Source organism: Haplochromis burtoni, unplaced genomic scaffold (assembly GCF_018398535.1).
Source record: "Haplochromis burtoni strain Fernald_Lab_line unplaced genomic scaffold, NCSU_Asbu1 Contig_176, whole genome shotgun sequence".
In the NCBI taxonomy this organism is placed as follows: domain Eukaryota; kingdom Metazoa; phylum Chordata; class Actinopteri; order Cichliformes; family Cichlidae; genus Haplochromis; species Haplochromis burtoni.
Genome location: NW_024582537.1, coordinates 599318 through 620883, shown reverse-complemented (window position 1 = coordinate 620883; position 21566 = coordinate 599318). Strand labels below are relative to the sequence as shown.

General features: G+C 41.5%; 1 protein-coding gene across 1 annotated transcript; it reads right to left on the bottom strand.

Annotated features, from left to right (window-relative positions):
• Positions 1-1174: 1174 nt before the first annotated feature.
• On the bottom strand, positions 1175-20393 carry dcaf5 (ddb1 and cul4 associated factor 5). Its single transcript, XM_005933999.3, has 9 exons — positions 19937-20393; positions 18778-18921; positions 17130-17166; positions 16871-17010; positions 16232-16361; positions 12848-13061; positions 6703-6769; positions 5832-5959; positions 1175-3703 (listed from the first exon to the last, which is right to left on the bottom strand). The coding sequence occupies exons 1-9, from the start codon at positions 20142-20144 to the stop codon at positions 2366-2368; spliced, it is 2406 nt and encodes an 801-aa protein (XP_005934061.1). The 5' UTR covers positions 20145-20393; the 3' UTR covers positions 1175-2365.
• Positions 20394-21566: the final 1173 nt, after the last annotated feature.

Below are 21566 nucleotides of genomic sequence, written 5' to 3'. Positions count from 1 at the left end.
CGCAAACACACTGACCTACACCACCAAACCATCGTACACACCAACCTGTAAATGCTCTTTTGCACAATATTATTACTGGACTTTCTGCACTAACTTCTGCACTTCCTAATTTTTGCTGCTACCCTAAGGAATGTTTACTGTTCCTCCACTACCTCAACTCATCATCACAAAACCTTATTATTATTGTTATTATTATGTTACATTGTGGGTTTCTTTTTTGTCACACTGTCACTTGCTGCTCTTGTTTGCACATTTGCACGTGCACTTTGTTGTCTGCTGTCTGATAACAAAAAAAAAAAGTCTTCCTTAGATAGTTTTTTTGTTAATTTATGTTGTAATTTATGTTAGGTCAGTCTGTCTTGTCTCTGCTAGCCAGCTAACTAGGCCTCTAAGTTAGCTAGTTTAGAGTTTTTCTGTTAAATTATGTTGTAAATTTATGTTGCATGTAGCACCTTGGTTCCTGGAGGAACGTTGTTTCGCCTCACTGTGTACTGTTAAACTGTATATGGTTGAAGTGACAATAAAGCCAACTTGACTTGACTTGGCTCTCTAATATCGCTTATATTAAAATTGATAACATTTTTAAGTCAAGGTAGATGAAAAGCCATTAAAACATTCAGAATACCGGAACGTATCCATGTGCCAAGTGGGTAACACATCATGTGACGTGAAATAAGAAACATGGAGCTTGAGGTGAATTTGTGTTGTTAGCTGTGTTAAATGCAGCTTTAATGCAGTTGTTTTAGGGGTGGTTTTGGCTCAGGTGGTTGAGTGGGTTGTCCACTAATTGCAGTATTTGCAATTACCCCCCCCCCCAGTGGAAGTCCTGGCTTTTTTTCTTTTTTTTTTTTTTATCCCTCCCAGAATTTAAGTCAGACTTGCTGCAAATCTATTTTGAAGACAAATCAGAATTCTGAGAATAGTGTTTTGTGATAAAGTTGGACTTCTGTGGAAAAAAGAAAATCGTAAATAAAGTCAGAATTCTAAGAAAAAAGTCAAGTCTGTGAAACAAAGTCATATAATAAACTGTCTTCTGTGACTAAATTAGACTTCAACAGGAAAATATATAGATATTTAGAATTTGGCTAATAAATTCAGACTTGCGTGAAACAGAGTCAGACTTTCATGTGGGAAAAATTCTGGCTTTTTTTTTGTAGTTCTGTGAATTAAGAAGAAAAAAAAAAAAGACTTTCTTCTGGCATTTTTCCTCTAATTTCTGGAAATTCGTGGACTGAAAATATAGTTTGTTTGTTTTTTTATCCTTGATCCCAATCTAGTTCCTTAAGAGTGAAATCCAAGACTTCGGTCCTGTCCCACTCCAATGTTTTTCAGAAATTAATCACTTGTGTTGACATGTAAATCTGCAGTATTAGCAGACTGATCATAATTGACTGAACTCACTCTCCTAAATAAATGCAGCTTTTTGGTTAAGTCAATAAAAGATTCTACTTGGACTGATACGGTTTGCACAGGGTCACGTTTCTTTCACGGGAGAGTTGAGGCTGCGTTGCCATGGCAACTCCGTAAGCTCACAGCAGTAGAGTAGCCGATATCTACAATAAAATGACTCGTTTTCCATTACCTCAGACAGACATGTGTCAGAAAGAGTAAATGTTTCACCCATCGGCGAGTCAGCCTTAGGAAGACGCTGTTGCTTTGTCACTAGAGAACAAATTATTCTTTAATTGCAAGAAAACAAAAGCGAGCTGGCTTGTAATGGTACCCATGGGCTGGATAATGAGACCAAGAACAGCTGGTTGAGACAATGAAAGCATCATTTCAATACACAGCTTATACAAACGGTGCTCCTCAGGATTTCTATGGAGGCAGTCAATTCTTCAGGCCCCCCTGAAGCAGTCTGAGCCGAGAATCACTTAAAAATGAGAATAAGCCTAACCAGATTTACACTCAGTGTGAAATCACAGAAATTAAAATTCCGCCAAGCTTCTTTCCTACAAAAGACTGTTTTGTTGTTATGGTTGGAAGAGCTCCAAATCCAGGGTGGAGTTTTGTGCAACAACCAGAGCTTGAGAAAGAAACACTGATGATGCATGAAAATAAATGCGTCTCACTTAAACACGTTTCACTGTTATCAACAATATTAAGCTTATGTTATACATCTCCTAATGTCATCTGTGGTTCGACCTGAAGAATGACGACAACGTCTGACTGATTTGTTCTCAAACAAAAAACGAATTACTGTTATTTTTTTTTTTAGCTTCCTAGCGCCTTCTGCTCGTAAGCAGTTAGTGTGTGTCACATGACAAAAAAACAGAGGAGAAAAGCTGAGTTGTAAAAACGCATAGAAAACCCACTTCCCAAATGAAGTCTCTTAACAGTTTCTTTCCAGGGCGAGAAAGCATCACTATGTTTTTAGCTTCTTTTCTGAGGGCGAGGAGGCCGACTCTGCTTCGTCTGATCCCACGTGAGTCCGCTTTAGAGCACTCAGTGCGGGGACTTTTTCTCTCTGTGGCCACTTGTCTTCAGGTGGAACGCCAGTCTCTTCCTCTGGATCTGAGGCAACATGTGGGCCCTCAGTCGTGTACTCTCCCATTGGTGCCACAGTCCGGTGCTGCCCGTTCACTCCGAGGGTGCATCGGCTCTGGGAGGTGCGGTCTACAGCCGGTGAGCTGCCACACGCTTCTCCGCTATCAGAGCTGTCTAAAACTGGCTCTGTAGCAGCCCTCCCTTCAGTCCTGCATCCATCCAGTGACTGAGGAGATGCAGCTGGATGTCTTTCCAGCTCAGTCCTGTCACTCCCTTCCTCATTCTCTTGGCTCTCAGGAGACATTACTGGGCTCAGACACACAAAGTCCGAAGGGCTCAGACATTTTTCCTCCTCTGTGGCGCCGCCGGTTCGGGGCTTGATTTCGAGGGCGTTTTGTTCCTCGCCTGACGAGGAGGAAGACAGGTCATCGATGGAGATTGATGGGTAACTGCAAGAGTCGATGGCGGAAAAGAGAGCTTGCACGGACTCGGGACGATCCCCAGCTCTGGAGACAACATGCATGCGTCTGCGCCTCATGACGTTACGCCGCCTCACGGCGCTACGGCGCTCCTCGTCGTCGCTGCTGGAACTGGAAGTGGATGTGGAGGAGCTAGAGGCTCCAGCGGGAAGCGAAGGAGAGGAGGTGGGACTGGAAATTGTGGAGTTGTCCCTGGGGCTTGGGGATCGAGGCCGGGGCATTGGGTCGAGCCAAAATTCGCTGGAGTCTGAGTCCTCATTCACCAGGAAGCCAGATTGATGGCGCTGATGTCTGCTTCGTCTCCTGGGTCGTTCCTCCCCCTCGTCTCCGGCTTGCTCTTCCGCTCCTGAAGCATCAGGTCCAGCCAGGGAGGAGGAGGAGGAGGAGTTATCAGAGTTGCTGTGGTGACCCGCAGCAGAGGCAGCAGTAGGAGCGGTTGGTGTGGTTCGTGTGGAGCGGCGTCCCCGGGCGTGGAGCTGCATGATGGCCTCCTCACTTAGGTCAGTGTCAGAGTCTGAGCTCCAGCCCTCAATCTCCCGACGCACCAATGAGTCGAAGAAAGCCATCATGCGGGGGTCCTCCTGGATAGACTGACTGACATAATCGTGGGACAGACCACTGCCGCTGTTGAGAACCAGGGTGATGTACTCCTCGTGAGTGTAGAGGCTGCGGGATTTGTCCTCCACACGACCCTCCAGATCTCCCAGACTGTCAGGCTGCTGGTAGGGACTCCACACCTAAGATGGGCAGAAACATAAAAGGGTAAAGGTGGGTGAGTGGAGGGTGAAGTAGAAGGAAGGAAAAGGGAAAGATGCAGTTAAAAAACACACAAAAACATATGAGATGACAGAGAGAAAGTGAGGAGTAGGAAGAGTGAGCCAGGATCAGGTTATAACACCTGTACCTGTATCGACTTCCACTCAGAGCAGTGACGTACAAGTTTGTGTAACCAAAATAACAAAAAAAGAGAAGCTGGCTTTTGTCACCATCAATGACAGAATTTCTTAAACCGAAGAAGCCATTTTTAATTTTTATATAATATATAAACTAATACAAAAAGTTTAGAGCTCAGCTAGGCTATGTTGTATGCTAGCAGTCTGCTTATTATCATGCACAGGTATAACTGTACTGTGCAAAAGTCTTGAGCCACTCCTCATTTCTTTATATTTTGCTTCCAAGCAGCCAAACGTTCCTGAATCATTCAAAGTGGTGCTGAGCAACAGTTTTCCAGGATATTGGAAGGCCTTACAAGGTTATGCCTGCTTTTTCACTGCAGCTCTGATACCCAACTATTTTGAGAGGATTTTTTTTGTTTGTTTGTTTTTGTCAAGCTACTTAACACTGACCTCTGAATCATTCATGCAGAAATATTGCACAGAGCTCAAGAGATGACTCAGTATTGGGTCTGCACATAACAGACAACTGTTTTAAATTGAAATAATTGTATGTGCATTTGTATTGTTTGGGGTTACAGTGGTGTTGGGAGGTAGTGTCAAAAATAATGTAAAACATTTTACATCCAAAGAAGAGCGCTGAATGTCTTTCAAGAAGCCTGGAGAACTATTCCTGAAGATTCTTAAATTACAAGAAAGCTGCCAAAGAGAGTTCACACTGTGCTGAAGAATAAAAGGTTTCACTTTCTAATTTGCCTGATATGTTTGTTTCCATGAATGTTTGCACATGTTTAAATAAGATGATGCAACCATTTTCAAAGCAAATTATAAAGAAATAAGGCGTAGCTCAAGATTATTGCAGAGTACTGCATGTTTACAACCCCACCTCCTCTACTTTCAGGATTTTTTGAGAAACACACATCCAAGGATGTGGACCACTTATACACACAAGCAAAGAGGATAAAACAACCGCTTCTATGGGGAGAAGCAAACTGATGATGCAAAGCTGTGTTATTAACTTTGAGACATGAAGCAAACTTCACTGCTTGCCTGGTTTACTGAGAACATGAGCAGCATATTTTCTCATAAGATAATACAGAAACGCAGCTCTAATTCTAATATTATAAAATCATGCTGTACCAAATGATTCACTATCTGCAGACAACCAGATTCGATGTGATACACAGATGAAAACAAATGGCTTCAGCAGACTGAGAGAACTTAATGAGAAGCCGCAGTTTTTATTTTATTTTAACTACAATATTTAACTGATACTGCAGCTTAATCGAGCTTGAGCTCAAGTGAAGAGTTCAACAATAATACGTGTTTATTTCAACGCTTACACAACCTTTAGCTGCCTTAAACTGCAAAGATTTTAGAAAGCCTTGTTGTATTTCATAATATAGTCTAGCTCTGGTTTCAGAAATAATGTATGTGTAGAACCTCTCACATCTTTCATGACCCACTTTATGAACACTGCCCAACATCATCTGCTTCAGTCGACAATAGTGATCGGGGAAATCCATCCGTTTTCAATCCCCACTGCACAAGCGGGACGTTAGAGCTCAATCAGTTACTCAGTGGTGTCATTGGAGACCAATGTCTCACTTAAGGGCACGTTTGCTGTCCAAGCAACAGATGATGCTGAGACTCGGATGTTGGGACAGTCCACTAACAGGATCATTTCTCTAACCGCTCGTCACCCTGAAGCTGCAGAAAATGGAAGAGACACATCTGTGCACCAACACGAAGCCCGAAAGAAGAGCTGACGCCAAAAACTGCAATTCCTCAAACGTCCATTTGAGGTGGACTCAAAGAGCGAGTCAATCCCAAGAGATTCCCTGTTAAACTGCCTGTTTTATTTTATATTTACAGCCTGGTCAGAATGTTTTAGTGTCTGCAGCAAACATTTCTTATATGCAGTTACTAAAGTCAGAAAAACAAATCACAGTATAAAGGTTCCTTTACTTACCTTGATGACTTTCTCCACACCGGAGGAGCAGATCATGTATGTGTGAGGGTTGAAGCGGACCTGGTTGACTATGGAGCGGTGACCCTTCAGGACCATGAAAGCTCCGTTAACAACACGACCAGGGCCTCCTTAAAAGAAAAGCTTTGTTAACATGTTACCGGCACACAAAACACATTGTTCAGAGCCACAGAAATAGAAGACTACAACAGGGACTCGTTAAAGAAGAAAAACATTCGGTTATACAGCAATTCAGCCTGATTCTTGATCTCCTGAGACAGAAAATGCAGACTGTGAAATATAGCAGTTCTAATCTTTATAATATACCATTAGCCTGACAAACAAAAAGGCTCTGTGTGCATATTTTAAATGTGAGTAACTCCTTGAAAAGTCATAAATATGGCAGGTGGTGTTACAGAGCTACAAATACCACATTCTTGGATTGCTGCATTTCTGGGGATTTTCCTCCTGGAGTAATTATATCTGAGGCATTTTCACTGTAAGAATATATCGAGCAGTAATTTCTAAATTGTTTTTAGTTCGTGTGAGCAGGTGGAAACATTCAACGTTAATTTGACATTGCATTGAAGCTTAGCTACAGGTTATTCTGTAGTTACTCGTGCCTGGAAAGTCTATTATAACCAAATGAGCTGAGGGTAAACCACAGTCTGCCCTGATGATGTCTCCAAATGCAAAACGTTGTCAGGCTTAATGTGCTGACTAGACAGAAGACAATCTCACACTGGGATATAGATTATCAAATCATTTCACTTCTTTTGTTGCACCAAAATGTCAAAAATGCAATAAATCCTGCTCAACATAACAGCGCAAAGACATAAATATGCCATCGGTGCAGTTAGATCCAATAACTCACCTGCTTCTGGATCCTTTGGGATTTTCCACATGTAGAGGTTGAAGTCGTCTGACCCAGACAAGATGTACTGAAGGAGAAAGGGGAAAACAAAAGGATGTTTAGATTGCAATCTGCCCCAGTTTGTATGACTTAAACTTTCCATTTCAGCTATAAAGAGAAAATTGCTGACATGAGTATGTATGCTGGGAGTAATGAACCATGGGGAATTTGGGTGGTTGGGCAATACGTAGCACAAAAACAACCGATCTTATCGCGACACCGTGTCTCATAATGTGCGATCAAATGCCGCCTTCACACGACACGGCAGTCTGACCCCAACAGAGCTCCTGCTGCCCGTCTTGACTGTTGTTGGATTTTGGGAACAGATGGTTCCACTTGAACCTGTCGCTTAAGGTAGGCTTTGACAGAGTCGGGGTGGGGGTGCTCTATGTTCTTATACGTATGACTTAAAACAGCATGAAGAAGGAAAGACTAGAATGAAGAATCACTTTATGGTTAAAACCCATTTACAGCTAGCATATCCACTGCATTACATGTCCTGGTGATGTTAACCAGACTTTAGAGTTTTAGAAAAAAGAAAGGGATTTGTGTAGAGTAAGCTCTTTCTAAGGTTCAAAAAACCTGTTTCAGATGATTTCAGCTATGTGACAAGTCACATTATCCTGCTGGAAAAAGCCTTCATAGAGGAACGGCTGTGATCCACAACAATACTCAGGTAGGATGTGGCATTTAATCATCCTCACAACCAACCTAAACCGATGATTCCAAGGCAGGAGGGAAAGATGTTTTCATGTTGTTTATGCCAAATTCTGACCCTAACCTGTGAACAACGCAGCAGAAATTGAGCCTCAGACCAGGCAACGTTGCTCCAATCTTCTCTTGTCCAATTGTGTTGAATCAGTATGACTTAAATCCTCAGTTTCCTGTGCTGAGCTGAGAGGAGTGAAAACCAGTGTGGTCTTCTGCTAATGTAAGCCGTCTGCTTCAAGGTTTTATGGGATGTTGATTCAGAGATGCTCTTCTGCATACCTTGGTTGTAATTACTGGTTATTTGAGTTACTGTTGCCTTCAGCAGTTTGGCCATTCTCCTCTGACCTAAGGCATCAACAATGCGCTTTCATCCAGAGAACAGACGCTCACTGGATATTTCCTCTTTTTCAGACCGTTCTCTATAAATCCTGAAAATGGGTGTATGGGAAAATCCCAGTACATCAGCAGTTTCTGAAGTATTCACACCAGTCTGGCACCAACAACTGCACCAAGTTCAGAGTTACTTAAATAACCGTTCTTCCCCATTTTGATGCTCAGTTTAAACTTCAGCGGGTCATCTTGACCATGGTTACAAGCCTAAATGCATTAACTTGCAGACATTAGATTTGGTTCATTTTTGCATGAACAAACAGCTTATAAAGCAGCCAGTGAATGCATATTTTGCAGATGCAGATGTTACCCTATTTAGTAGGGGTGCAACGATACTCGTATCGATATTGAACCGTTCGATACAGTGCTTTCGGTTCGGTACGCATATGTATGAACAATACAAAATTTGTAATTTATTTTATCAACTTTCCTTCTGATGATGCTGTCTGTGTTGAGCGCTCAGTGAATCTGCGTTCGACTACTCCGCCTAGGCTGCACTGTCGAGCGCAGATCCACTGAGCGTTCAACACAGACAGCATCGTCAGAAGGAAGAGCGCAGGGCAAGCTAGCGAGACAGAAGTTAAGCTCTCCTTGCAACATGGCAAATTGAACCTCCCCCACCCTCATTCAGATCTGGCGTTTGGAATTATTTTGGTTTTCATGTGACGTATGACCCTGAAGGTAAGCGAGTCATGGACTAAAGTAAAACAGTATGTTGGATGTGCCACGCAATGCTCAATTACATGGGTGGGAACTAGTGTGTTAGCGCAGTTAGCTCGTTAACGTGCAGGGGTAGCTCGTTAACGGAGATTTGCCGTGTTGTGGCGTTAACGTCATTTCAACGAGATTAACGCTGACAGCACTAGTGGGAACACAACGAATATGACTGCACATTTACGCCGACATCATCCTAGTGCAAAGACAAGTGGAAGCAGACAAAAACAACAAGCATGCATGCTACAAACTTTACCCGAGTCATTTAGACAGCCGTTAGCACATGATTCTCCTTATGGGGACCTGATATGTTTAATATTGTGGCGAGCTCAGACAAGGAGGAGACGGAGGTGTCGTTTGGTCTTGCTTCCCGTGAGCTAGCCAGGGAGCACAGCCGTTTATTGACATCTGCAGAAGAACACTGCGCTAGCTAACTGCTCAGCGCGGCAACCGCACAGCAACAACAACAACAACACACACGGGCGCCCTCTGACCCCGGAAGGACACACCGTCGCAGCGAGAGGGCGTCACCCGTCACTATGGCAACATAAACAAAACATAACTGTACAAACAGAACCCCGAACAGCCCTGACCCGCTACAATATGCTGCTGAGAATATAGCCCAGAAGAAGCGTATAGTATAGCTTTTATTTTGGAAAGAGCCATTTCTCTGTAATAAACTCTCTTTTCCAAAGATGAGTGATTCCTCAATCAGATACAGGTGTTACCGCGCCAGATCCGCGGCCCCGAACCGTAGTAAGGAAACCTCTGGCAGTTACTTGAAGGTTCCGTAACTGACTCGTAGCCGGCAACAGCTTACTATACAGGTCAACTCCGCTAGCAAAAAGATCGAAGGAGGCGTAGGAAACTGCTTCACCGAACTTTATTTCTTCTCTAAGGCACGAACACCGCGTACAGTGGGCTGAAACAGTTTACTCACAGCGAGCATCGCCGACACAACTCTGGCTGTCGAGGGAGTTATTATATTCCTTTTATTTATTTTCTTTTCGTCTCTTCTGTAGCTAACCGTTACTTTTTCCCCTTCTCCGCTCTCTCTCTTCACACACACACCAGGCAGTCCCGCTACACACATCCCGAATACATTTCCCATCAGGCTTCATCCTTAAAGGGCCATGCCTGTAACACAGGGCTTGCAAAATCGCTAGCCCGACGTCCCGGGGCTAGCGATTTTTCCAGTCGGTGCTACCAAAATCTATCTCTGCCCTGCCCGTCGGGCTATTGTAGGAAGGAAAAATATATGTCAATGCTTTTGCATTCTTTCGGAAATGTAGCTGGGTAATTATGTCATTGGCATCGGTGAGCCACTGTCAATATGTGACATATTGAAATCGCGTTTGAATTTGCGCTTGTTTTTTGCTTTCACTTTGCAAATGTCCAGGTGCCTTCTTTTGGCGGAAAAGTCACTCGGGTCAGAACATGGGGTGCCACCATCATCCCACTTCTGACACCAATGTGGCGAGCTCAGACAAGGAGGAGACGGAGGTGTCGTTTGGTCTTGCTTCCCGTGAGCTACCCAGGGAGCACAGCCGTTTATTGACATCTGCAGAAGAACACTGCCGCTAGCTAACTGCTCAGCGCGGCAACCGCACAGCAACAACAACAACACACAGGGCGCCCTCTGACCCCGGAAGGACACACCGTCCAGCGAGAGGGCGTCACCGTCACTATGGCAACATAAACAAAACATAACTGTACAAACAGAACCCCGAACAGCCCTGACCCGCTACAATATGCTGCTGAGAATATAGCCCAGAAGAAGCGTATAGTATAGCTTTTATTTTGGAAAGAGCCATTTCTCTGTAATAAACTCTCTTTTCCAAAGATGAGTGATTCCTCAATCAGATTTTTTTTTATTACTTTTGTTTCAGCAACATTAAATTTAAAAACTGTACTTTTGAGTTAAAATATATATTTATAATTTTAATAAATGACAAATTAAAAAGGCATGAACATTTTTTTTGATCAGAAAAAATATCGAACCGTGACACCAAAGTATCGAACCGAACCGAACCGTGAATTTTGTGTATCGTTGCACCCCTACTATTTAGGTAACCAGCAGCAGTGTTCAAAGAATAAAAAAATAAAATAAAAAAAATCTACATCTTTGCATTTCTTTTTAGCAGATTTTTATTTAATGGGAATGTCTTTCAAGCCCCATTTTACAAGTGGAGGCAAATTCTTCTCTGATAAAATAATTCACATTCGCTTTAAGGCATCGTCATCTGCTCCTTACAGTCTGTCAAACTGTGGAATATTTTTGTGGTGTTTCATCAGCAAATTACTTTAAATGAATGTCTTCAATTTCCTTCTGTAAACATTCTGCCGGTCTGTGCCGGTGCATTTTTCTTCACAGGGTTTTACTGTCCACTGTTTTTACACAGTTCTTTTCCAACATTATATGCATGCTTTTAGAAAACCCATGTCCTGTGTCTTCATCTAAGAGAAATCCTACATAAAATGATCAACAGGGATGAAAAGTAATCATGCCTGAGGCTGAGACTGTGAGATTAGTTTAGCTGCTGGGCATGGACACATTTTTAGCTCAACACCTGTGTGCTTTGCCTCCCGTTCCCAGAGGACACATCAGGAAAGGAATGTTGTGCCCAAAACTAACTCCCCTCTTTCCTTTCTATCAGCTTCATGCAGCAAGTCACCACTCAGCTCTTCTGCTCTCACACCATTCTGAGAAAATCCTCTACTACAAGCAGAGCCTGCATGAAAAAAAGAGCTACTCGGTTACAGCTGCTACATTTGGTCAAACCTCCATCGCATCCTAACAGTTGCTTGGTTTCTTATAACACTTCTTCTCATTATCCTCCAACATCCATTGTGTAATTAGTACACCTAGTACAAGAAGCTGAGAGTATTCTACTTGGCTTAGGAAATTCTCAAACTGCACTCACACAGCATCTCAAAATACTCAGAGGCTCAGTAAACTCAGTTTTAAAATATCAATGTAATTATGATGCAGTGCTTTTCCTGGAAAAAAAAAAGATAAACTGATTATGGCAAAAAATAGCTACACAGATGGCTCACTGTGTATATAATAACCCTTTGCAAGATGCCTTCTGCTTTGTTTATGTCAAACAAAGCAAGTAAGTTTTCATGAAAACCTGCTAAATATTAAACACAGGGAAATGATTTGTGATTAAACAGGCCCAGAACAGCTGCTGCACAAACAGGTTAGTACAGCTCAGGTCATGATTATGTGAATGTACACCTGACAATTTGAAAGTCGTTACATCCCTGATTACAAATTAAACATAGTTGGAACCTAATGCATGTTATTACTGCATATGTTATTGTTTTCCAATAAAGTGAAAGGTTGATTTTATCAGTAATTTTTGAGAATAGTTCAATAAAAATGAATCATCTTAAAATATTATCTGGAACTCTGCAAATTCTAGATTAATGAGTCCACTAATGAACTCTGGAAAATATCAGAAAGAGGCAGGAAGACTGTTCAAAGTCTGTTTTTCTTCTTGCATTTTGACACAGAGCAGGAAACAGTTCCTGTCAGATGCATTCTCGCTGGTCAAAAATCAAACAATTTAGGCAACAGTGTTTTCTGAGTGGAGGGGGGTTGAAGCAGGACACAAGAAATACACTTACAAGCTGTGATTTCATTGGACAACTACCTGCACTGATCTCACATCTGTGCAAATCAGAATTTACAGTCTTTGTATTAAGGAGCTAGCAGGTCAAAGACTTAGATATCGGACTTGGCTGGGTTGGAAATTTGCCTCCTCACATGTGCCTTCATCAATTAATGTCTAGAAAAGTTCGCGACTGCTGTGTAGGTATTAAAGAAATTCCATTCCATCAGCAGCTGAGGAAATTCAAACCTTATTATGCTGTCCTGACCCGATTCTGCACTCTTTGAACTACCTTCAGATCTTTTTTAAGCCTTTCTGAGTCTAACTGACACCAAAGGCAAATGTTAACGTAATAAACATGACTAGAGGCTGATGTCATGTCTGAAGAGGACCAACAGGAGGATCAGTGACTGAGGCCAGGGGCTTCTGGTGCTCCTCCAGCACTCAAAAGTCCCAGTTTCACAGAAGGAACTAATATATTCTATTTTTATTGTGTCTCCAAATACCCTCCTTAAATTTCATTTGAGGTATCCACAAAGTCAGTTAAAACAATCACTGTTCTATATTTCGTACGTGCTTATTGTTTTAGGAGCTAAATCCCACTCGAGAAAATCAGCTGTCCCGTGTATCATTTAAAACACGGGTCGGTAAACACATATGATCTGTTTACCGACCTGATCCTTGTCCCCGGCGAAGCAGCAGCTCTTCATGGTGCAGGAGTTGAAGTAGCCCTGGTTATCGAACTGGAAGCTGGGAAGCCGGGAGTGCAGCTCGTAGAGGACCGGCGGCAGGCGGCGCCGCAGAGCCAGCAGCTGGGTGCCAGTGCTGTTGAAGCGAACACTCATGGCGCTCTGCAGGGACATACTGCCTCCATAACGGAGCAGCGAGCTGAGAGGGCGAGAGGAGAGAAATGATAATACCCATCTCATTGTTCACAGTACTACAATCACAGAAGACAGCAATAATATGTAGGTAACCGCTTTTTTTAAACAACCAGATGAGGATAAAACAAGGTGATTTTCACTACATAAGTAATCCCAAAATAAATATCTTGTAGTTCCAATAATGAGAGCCAAAATATTTAAGTATTTATTTAAGAGAAACAACAGTGCTGATGAGTCATTATTCAGACAGATGAATAGCACGCCTTTTTCTTGTGGTTTAACTTTAACATGCTGTGAAAGTTTACTAAAACAGCATTACACAATTTCTAAGTACTGATCTTCATACTTTTCCACATACTTTGGCACCTTTGAAAGAACTCCCCACGAGAAAACAGCGAGAGAAAGATACAATTCTGTGCAAGACTTGAGTAAATTCTTTATACTTTGCTAAGAAAATGGGAAATGGGTGCAGTGACTTACCCAAACATTTGCAAATATACATGAAAATACAGTATATAAATCAAAAACTGCATTTGTACAATTCTAATGAGCTTGAAAGTCCATATTTGGGATAAACACCTTTATTCAACACACCCTGAACTCTCATAGTCAAGCTTTCTTGTAATTCTTTATAGCCTTCGGGAAAAGCTCTCAAAGCTAGTCTGTGGATGTTTGGATGCCTTTAGATGATCCAAAACTTCAATAATGTTGAGGTTCAGTCTCTGGAAAGGCCACTGACTGATAATGTTCCACAGTGTGTTTTTGTATAAAAGAAGAAGTTAAACTTGGATCCCTCACTCCATAAGAACTGTTGCCACTGATTTTCAATCCAGTTCTTGTGTAATTTAGCAGATCTTAGCCTTTTGTCCTCATTTCCCTTCATTAAGAACGGCTTCTTGCCATCCATCCTTTCACTCACTCCATGTCTACTGGGGCTTTAAGCAAAAAGATCAATCAACTGAAGGGTCAGATACATGTCTCAGGTCTGGAGTCATTCCTGAAAAGTTTCCTTTTTGTTAAGGACATAACATCCATATGTTATTCATCTGCTGTGTTTTTTTTTTCTTAAGGGCTACCACTGGACATAATGGACACAATGAAGACAAATTGAAAGTTTTCAGCTAGTAGCTCTTTGGAAATCACCTAGTTGGTGCAAAAATACTTTTTTATGTCTCTCAAACTTTGTTATCTTTGGCAAATGGGAGCAACTGCTGTGTTTTTATGACAGGCTGCTAGTTAAAGATACAATTGAAAATTGGCTCATTGCTAAGTTGTCTGTGTACACAAAAAAGATTCATCCCTGGAGTTAGGTGCTTTTTTAGATGGGTGAAAACATTATTCTGAAAATGGTCACATACAATGACTGGACTGAAAATGAGTGAAAAAGCAGACAAAAAGAAAAACTTTGAAAAACTTCAGAAAGTCTGGAGATCTACAGCTAAAAACCACTTTAGAAATTATAAGAAAGTCTAGCTGCAAAATAAAAAGAATGAGGGTGGCTCAGGACTTTTGCACATTACTGTACATCATAATCTCGATGAAAATGACATCATTAGAAAGCATGTCTGCCCTTTAGCCAAGGGGAGACTGTTAAATTACTCTGGCTAAGTAAATTAAATATTTCATGAAACACCTTTTAGCTGGAAGCTATTTTTAAACTTGATAGTGAACTGAGGACATTTCTAAGGAGCGTCTCTAAACATCCCCCTCGCTGCAGAGAAGCAGAGCCAACACCGGTGGGGGAGAAATGACTCAGTGTTTACTTTTACTGGCCATCATCTCTGCGCTAAAATCCCAAGTATGTCTAAACTCACACTCAGCGCCATTCAGTTCAGTGTTTTCACAGACACATTTTTATTGGTGCAAACATTTGTTTTTGTTTTGCAGTGGGAGGAGAGTCCTACGGTGGCCCTGAGAGGCCAAACGAACTGCAACTTGAAAACAAACAAACAAAAAAACACCAGCAAATAGAAAAATGCTGTAAAAGCACAATTTTATGGATAATTAATGCCAGTTAATCCACAAACAGAAGGTGCTGAAAAATGCAGACAGGTTGTGAATGCTAGCATTACTCGCTATATAAAACTCCTGTTCCTTTCAAATCTTTGTTATCCTCAGAGTCATTCTTTTATCTGGTGTCTGGCGAGCAATGAGCCCTGTGCTGTAGCTACATCCTAAGGTTTTAAAAACTGAGCTTTAAAACGTGCTGCAAATGAACAGCGGTAATAAAAACCCAGTGAGACCGACAGTGATCACTGACTTCACTTTTCGGTGCTTGTTCATATTAAACAGAATAAGATACAAAGCATTAAAACAAGTTAAAACAACAACATCCTTAATGACCACAGTGTAGTTTGGACCCATACCTAAAAATAAATGTCACTATTTCTTTTTCTTCAGTTATATGAATATCCCTGGATATGGATTAATAGTATAGCTGTTTGTTGCATGTTATTGCTGCAGATCTTAATATGCTTTATATATTTTGAGGCAAGTTTATCTATAGTGTTACACCATATATTGTAAGGATGTTATGTGTTTGTATCAACTGCCTTCTAAGCCCCATTTAGCAAAAATTAGCTTCTTTGAGCCTCTGATATCCATTCTATATGAATTAAGACACTTATGTTTACTGGTAGCTTTTCACTTCCAGATCTGATTCATCAACTCATTGTGTTTCCACAAACACTTCAGTTTTTGTCGCTTTTTTTTTTATAACCTTTTGTTTTATATTTTTGCAGCATTTTTTTTTTTTTCTTAAATTTGCTGGTGTTTTCTTAAGTTTGAGTCCGTTTGGCCTCTCAGGGCCACCATACAGTTGTGCTATTGGAAGAGGAAAAGCAGGTGTTAGTTTAATGGTGATGTTACAGTGCCATCTGGTGGAGATTGTCAGGTAAATCTGTTACTTAATAATTTTCTGGCTTAGACTGCTTTATGTGAAACCACAAAGTTTTTTTTTTTTTTTTTTTTAAAGCTAGATTCAGGTTTTTTCCATTTCAGTAAAAAAAGTTTTACTGCATGAAAGGCTCTTACTACAATGGATAAAATAAAAGCAGACGCCATCTTATTTTTATGCTTCAACATCATAATAATTTCCACTGCTGAGTCAATTTATTCTTCGAGAAGAACAAATGTTAATCTCTTAAAGACAAAGAAAAGAGAAGCATGTCTGACCTGCGCGGCTTGCGGATGTCCCACAATCCAACACCCTCCTTGGAATTGGCCGTGGCGAGCAATCTGGGCTCCACGGGGTTAAACATTACACTGTGGAAGGCTGAGGGGTAGCTGGCCAAGCAGAAGGGCTCTACAGGGAGAGAAGATTTTCATATTCACAGCAGTTTTTAATAAAGGAATGTTACATTTCAAACAATCACACTCAATCATTCAAATAGCAGCACAGGGCTTTCTGCATACAGTGGAAATTATGATTGGATCCATCATGAGAGGAACGCAAAAACATTTTTTTAGACTACAGCAGGTGAAAAAAAAGCCTGCAGGCAGAAAAGGAAGCCCAATGTTGCTAAATGTATTATCAGGCCAACTTGGTCACAAGGAAGGCTTCTAAAATAGCAGGATGGAGACGTCATGCAAGATGATCCACTGCATTTGTAAAAATATCAACAAGTCTCACCAAGACCCATCACACACACGCACTTAAAATACACCGTGTGACTGGATATTAGCAGCTTTATCAATTACAACCATGACAGCAAACATAAGAGATCGGTGTCTGAAACGTCCAATGTGCGAAATGCATGGGATTTCGAACTGATCTATACAAACTTATTCATCATCTAATCCAACTGCTCTTACCTCCATGAGGCGGTTCGCGAGTGTCCCAAATAAGCACCCGTCCGTCATCGGATGAGCTGGCAAACACATTGTCATTGACCGGGCTGACGGACAAGCTGTACACAGCATCGATATGCAGGAACACGTTCAGAGTTTCCCTCCTGCAGGAAGTCAAGCGTTAATCATTTTGTTAGCGCGGTTAAATCGCTGACCTTTTCATGATGGCTAAGAGCTCATCAAAACATTTTGATACTACAGTAACAAGGGTCATTTTACCCACCTCTCCACATCGTGAAGAATCACCTGTTCATCATTTCCTGTTCAACAACAAATACATAAAGCAGGTTACAAGGTGAAGGAAAAGAATACATTTTAAACTTCAAGCTACAGCTGTAGTCAGAAGTTAACATACAGTCACATGCATGAATGTCGTAGTAATTTTGAGCTTTAAGTCGTTTCTTTGAGCTGTTCTTTTTCCCAGGGTGGAAGGATTGTATAGCAAATTTGAAAGTGATTTGAATGTTCTCCAGTCCACACAGGGTCAGAGTATACATACAGACTCAAATATGTACAAACACTGCTAAAAAATATTTGGTAAATGTTCGAGTTGCACCTCAACCACATGCTTTCTGAAGCCATGAAAAAGCTTTTGGTAGAATTCTGGCTGGATATTTAACCACTCTCCTTGGTAGAATTGGTAGAGTTCATTTTAACTGGTTGGATTCCTGGCACAGACACCTTGGAATGGTTATTCCAGAAGTTTAATGTTAGCATGTTTAATTTACTCCATAACCAGTTTTGATGCATGTTTAGGGATCATTATCCTGTTGGAACAACCAATTGTGCACAGATTTCAACCAACTAGCTGTTGATCTGAAGTGAAGTTGAAGGATTTGGAGGTGGCCCTCCTTCATTATTCAATCCACTTTGGCAATTTACTACCAGTAGGAGCAAAACAACCTCAGAGAATAATGCTACCACCATCATGCTTTAGAGCTGGTGTACTTTACACAGGTTTCAAAGCCTTACTTTTAATTATCCAAAAATAACTAGCTATTATTCTGTAGAATAATAGCATGTGGGCAGCTGGAAAGTTCACTCAAGCGTGAAGAAGTCCATTTTGGAGTAGGGCCTTCTTTCTTAGTCGACACCCACCCATGACGATGTAAAACTCAGTTTTTGAACTGATGATTAGAGTCTTCAGTTGTTTAGAAATGACTGGAAGAGACCTTACCAATGTATAAATCTGCAGTTCTCCTTCTTAGATCATCACAGAGTTCCTTGGACTTTAACATTGCTCTGAGTATTGGTCAGTCCAGTGAGTGCTGTGAAATAGTTCCTTTTTTATGCTGCAAAGACAAACTACTAGTTGTAATCAATCTTGATCAGTGATTGTAGAACCTTCAGCACCACTTATTAAAAGATTTAAGTAAGTGTAAGATGTATGCTGTACAATCATTTCACTGAGGTAAAGAACAGTTCAAAGAAACCATTAAAAGATCAAAATTACCATGAAGTTCATGCCCATAATGACTGGATGTAAACTTCTGACCACAACTGTAGTTTTCTTTTAAAGGGTGTGTTAGATACTATAATTATTTTATTCTCAAATAATAGCTCAGTAAAGCCTGACAGAACTTTAGAGTCTCTGGACTCTTTTGCATAGCAGCCAGACTGAAATCAGCAACTCCTGCAGCTAATTTAATTTTTCCCCCCCATCTATTATTTATACTCAACATCGTTCATGTGCAGTGAATCAAGCTCAGCCTTTTCCACAGTGCACATCAAAGTCTCTATTAAACATTTTATCTGTCTGAATACTTTTTAAATTCTGTTTGCTGTACACGTCCCACAAACACTTCCAGCTCAAAGGTTAAAAAGAGTAGTTACGTCCAGCAGGGATCAGATAGTACTTGTCTTTTTCTTACCACCAGAGAAGACTTTTTTGTTGGTGCTGTCAAAGGCCAGACAGAAGATGTTAGAGAGGTGCTCCCCCTTCAGCTTCACAGGCTTGGAGCGGCCGTGGATGGCTTTCTCCATGTGCCACAGAAGCACCCGACGGTCATCTCCACCTGCAAGTAAAGATGGAGCATTACGACCAAACTTCTAAAAAACAACGCTTTATCACGGGTTCCAGATAAATGAGCTTTCAGGAAAGAAACTCTTCGTGAAATCAGTGCAACAAGTAACAGAATAGTGACAGAACTTTGAGCAAAAATAGTAGATAAAATAAAAATATTTTCTATATGTTGTTTAGCAGACCAAACAAAGTGCTTAGACATACATGGCAGTGTTGTATGAATGTATTGAGACTTGCAACAGAAAGTGTTTGGGGTACTAAACTAAGTAGACATGAACTACATATTTACCCTTAACACTAATCACATTTTGCCAGAGAAAACCTGAATGTGACGTTAACAACATGACTGGACCTTGCTTGTCCTGGAACCACTGTTTCCCTGTTACAATATTTTCCTTATCCAAATTCACAGGATTGCAATGAGATACATTTGTCTCCCAACTCCCTTCAAGTCTCTATATCACCGCCTGCATACCAGCAAGACTAAAACACCAGTGATTTGCATTTCATGCAAGAACCTTACATGCTAATTAACTCTAGCCAAGTTTGTATTGTATGCATCTTTTACTTTTTATTGTGGCAGATAAACAGATGCGTGTCATAAGGCGGACTCATGCTAACATGCTGGAATCCCACGGTGCAATGTAAACTGTAGACTCAAAATGGCAAGCCACAGGCTGTCACGCTAGGCCAGATGATTGTTTTTAATCCTCTCAGGACACTAACAGCTTCCATGAGGTCGCCATGATTTGACTCATGAGAGGGAAAAATGTCCACTTCAGAGCCCACATGGGTCGTCTTCTGCACTGACAGAAGATGGGACCGGTCCGAGGTAGCTGCTGCTGCTGCCCCCTCTGACTGTTTGACTCCCACTAGCCATCAAGAAAAGCTAGGCTAACTTAGCATCGGCTACGGTTACAGCTGACTGCCTGGCTAGCTAGCGTTAGCATGCTAACAAATTAAAACAGTGCAAGCTAGAGGAAGAAGAGGAGGGTTTGACAACTTACCAGACACCAGCCATTCCCCGCCGTTGTTGGAGAACTCAATGGCGTTGACACAGCCGAAATGTCCGAGCATATCCTTCTTGTAGAGGCTGGTGCAGCCTGCCAGCCTGCGTCTCTGGAATTCCTCCTTCAGGAGCGGCTGCCCAGTCAGCTCTCTGCGGGACAGAAAGCCCAGTGAGGAGCGCATAGCGCAGCCCTTCAGCTCCTTCATTTTCACCGTGCACGAATACGGCCCGCTCTGCTTTTGTTTTCACTACTGCACCCGGGACATCTGCTCACACTGTGGGTAAGATGTGGCGCACTGTTGGGTCTACATTATGGTGGATACCCCGCTGCCTGCTGATGTCGACGTTATTTCGCACCTCCTCTGTCTTCTCGCCAGTCCCAGCAGCAGCTTCCTGCTCCGGTGGAGGAGGACCTCTCTCTCCCCCTGGCTGTCACTCGGCACCACCAGCCAGCACTCCAGTCCCTTTAATTCACACCATTCAGCTCACATTTTACCATTGACCTACCCTCTGTCAAGTTTGTACCATTTTAATATTTTAGTTTGCTATCCATGTGACGCACAAATGCCGCTAATTATTCTTTTTATTCTTATTACAGGTTAATAATTAATGCAAATGTTACACAAGAGAGTGGCAATTAATTAATTGAGATCTTTGTATTTACTTTTTAGTGCTTCTTATTCTGGTACTTACACTATAATGGTTTATCTATTCCCGTATAGGTATGAAGTATATTACTTTCTTCTTATTGCCAAATTGATCAGTATATTTATGTATCTATTTATTATGCAATACCTTGTTATAGATCAAAACTGTGTAGTTTTCTGTAGTTATATTCCAGATAGACAAGCAACTGCCGGCCAACCAGCAAGACGCAGTGGTGCTTGACAAGGAGCAGAAGACGTAACAATCCCAGCATACAGAAAGGAGGAGTAAATAGAGGGTTATAAAGAGAAGTACAGGAAACGGAACAACTGGCGTATGTGGAAGGTGAAGTCCAAAGTGATCTCAGTGGTAATAGGAGTGTTTGAAGCTGTAAACCCCAAGTTGGACAAATAGATCCAGCAGATTCCAGGTCTCTGTAAAGAACAGTACAGTCCTAGGGAAGGACTCCCAGGAGCTGAGCTTTAGAAACACATGCATATATCATTGGCATACCCCAGCTTTTCCTCCCTATTTTCCTTCCTTATGAATGGCTTCTTGACAGCCACCCTTCCACCCAGATCGTTTCTCATTTCCGATGAAGCTTCAGTGAACAGTAGATGGATCAACTAAAGGGTCAGATGTGCCAGGTCTTTCCTGGATTTGTTCCCAATTCTTATGCACACACTCCCTGCAGTTCTTTGTATTTGTATCACTTTGCACTTTTTCCACCATTGCTACTAACAGACTGGTGCAAGAAAGATCACCAAATTTTTTCTTGCACTTTCATTCACATGGTCCTCACCAGATATGTAGATCTTCACATTTTTGAGAAGTATAATGAATTCTTGGTTTTGAGTTTATTACAGATGTTGAAAACAGCCCCTCAGTTTATTTGGTAGTTGGTCTGTTAATAAAAATTATCAGGTTTGATTAACAGGTAGATGCCTTTAAATAGTTGTTTTTATTAAATAAACAGTGACAAA

Coding starts and splice junctions, on each gene's coding strand:
- dcaf5 (XM_005933999.3), bottom strand. CDS start 20,144: ATGAAGGAGCTGAAGGGCTGCGCTATGCGCTCCTCACTGGGCTTTCTG. Junction 17,167..18,777: donor CAAAAAAGTCTTCTCTGGTG/GTAAGAAAAAGA, acceptor GTTGTTGAACAG/GAAATGATGAACAGGTGATT. Junction 6,770..12,847: donor TCGCCGGGGACAAGGATCAG/GTCGGTAAACAG, acceptor TTTCTCCTTCAG/TACATCTTGTCTGGGTCAGA.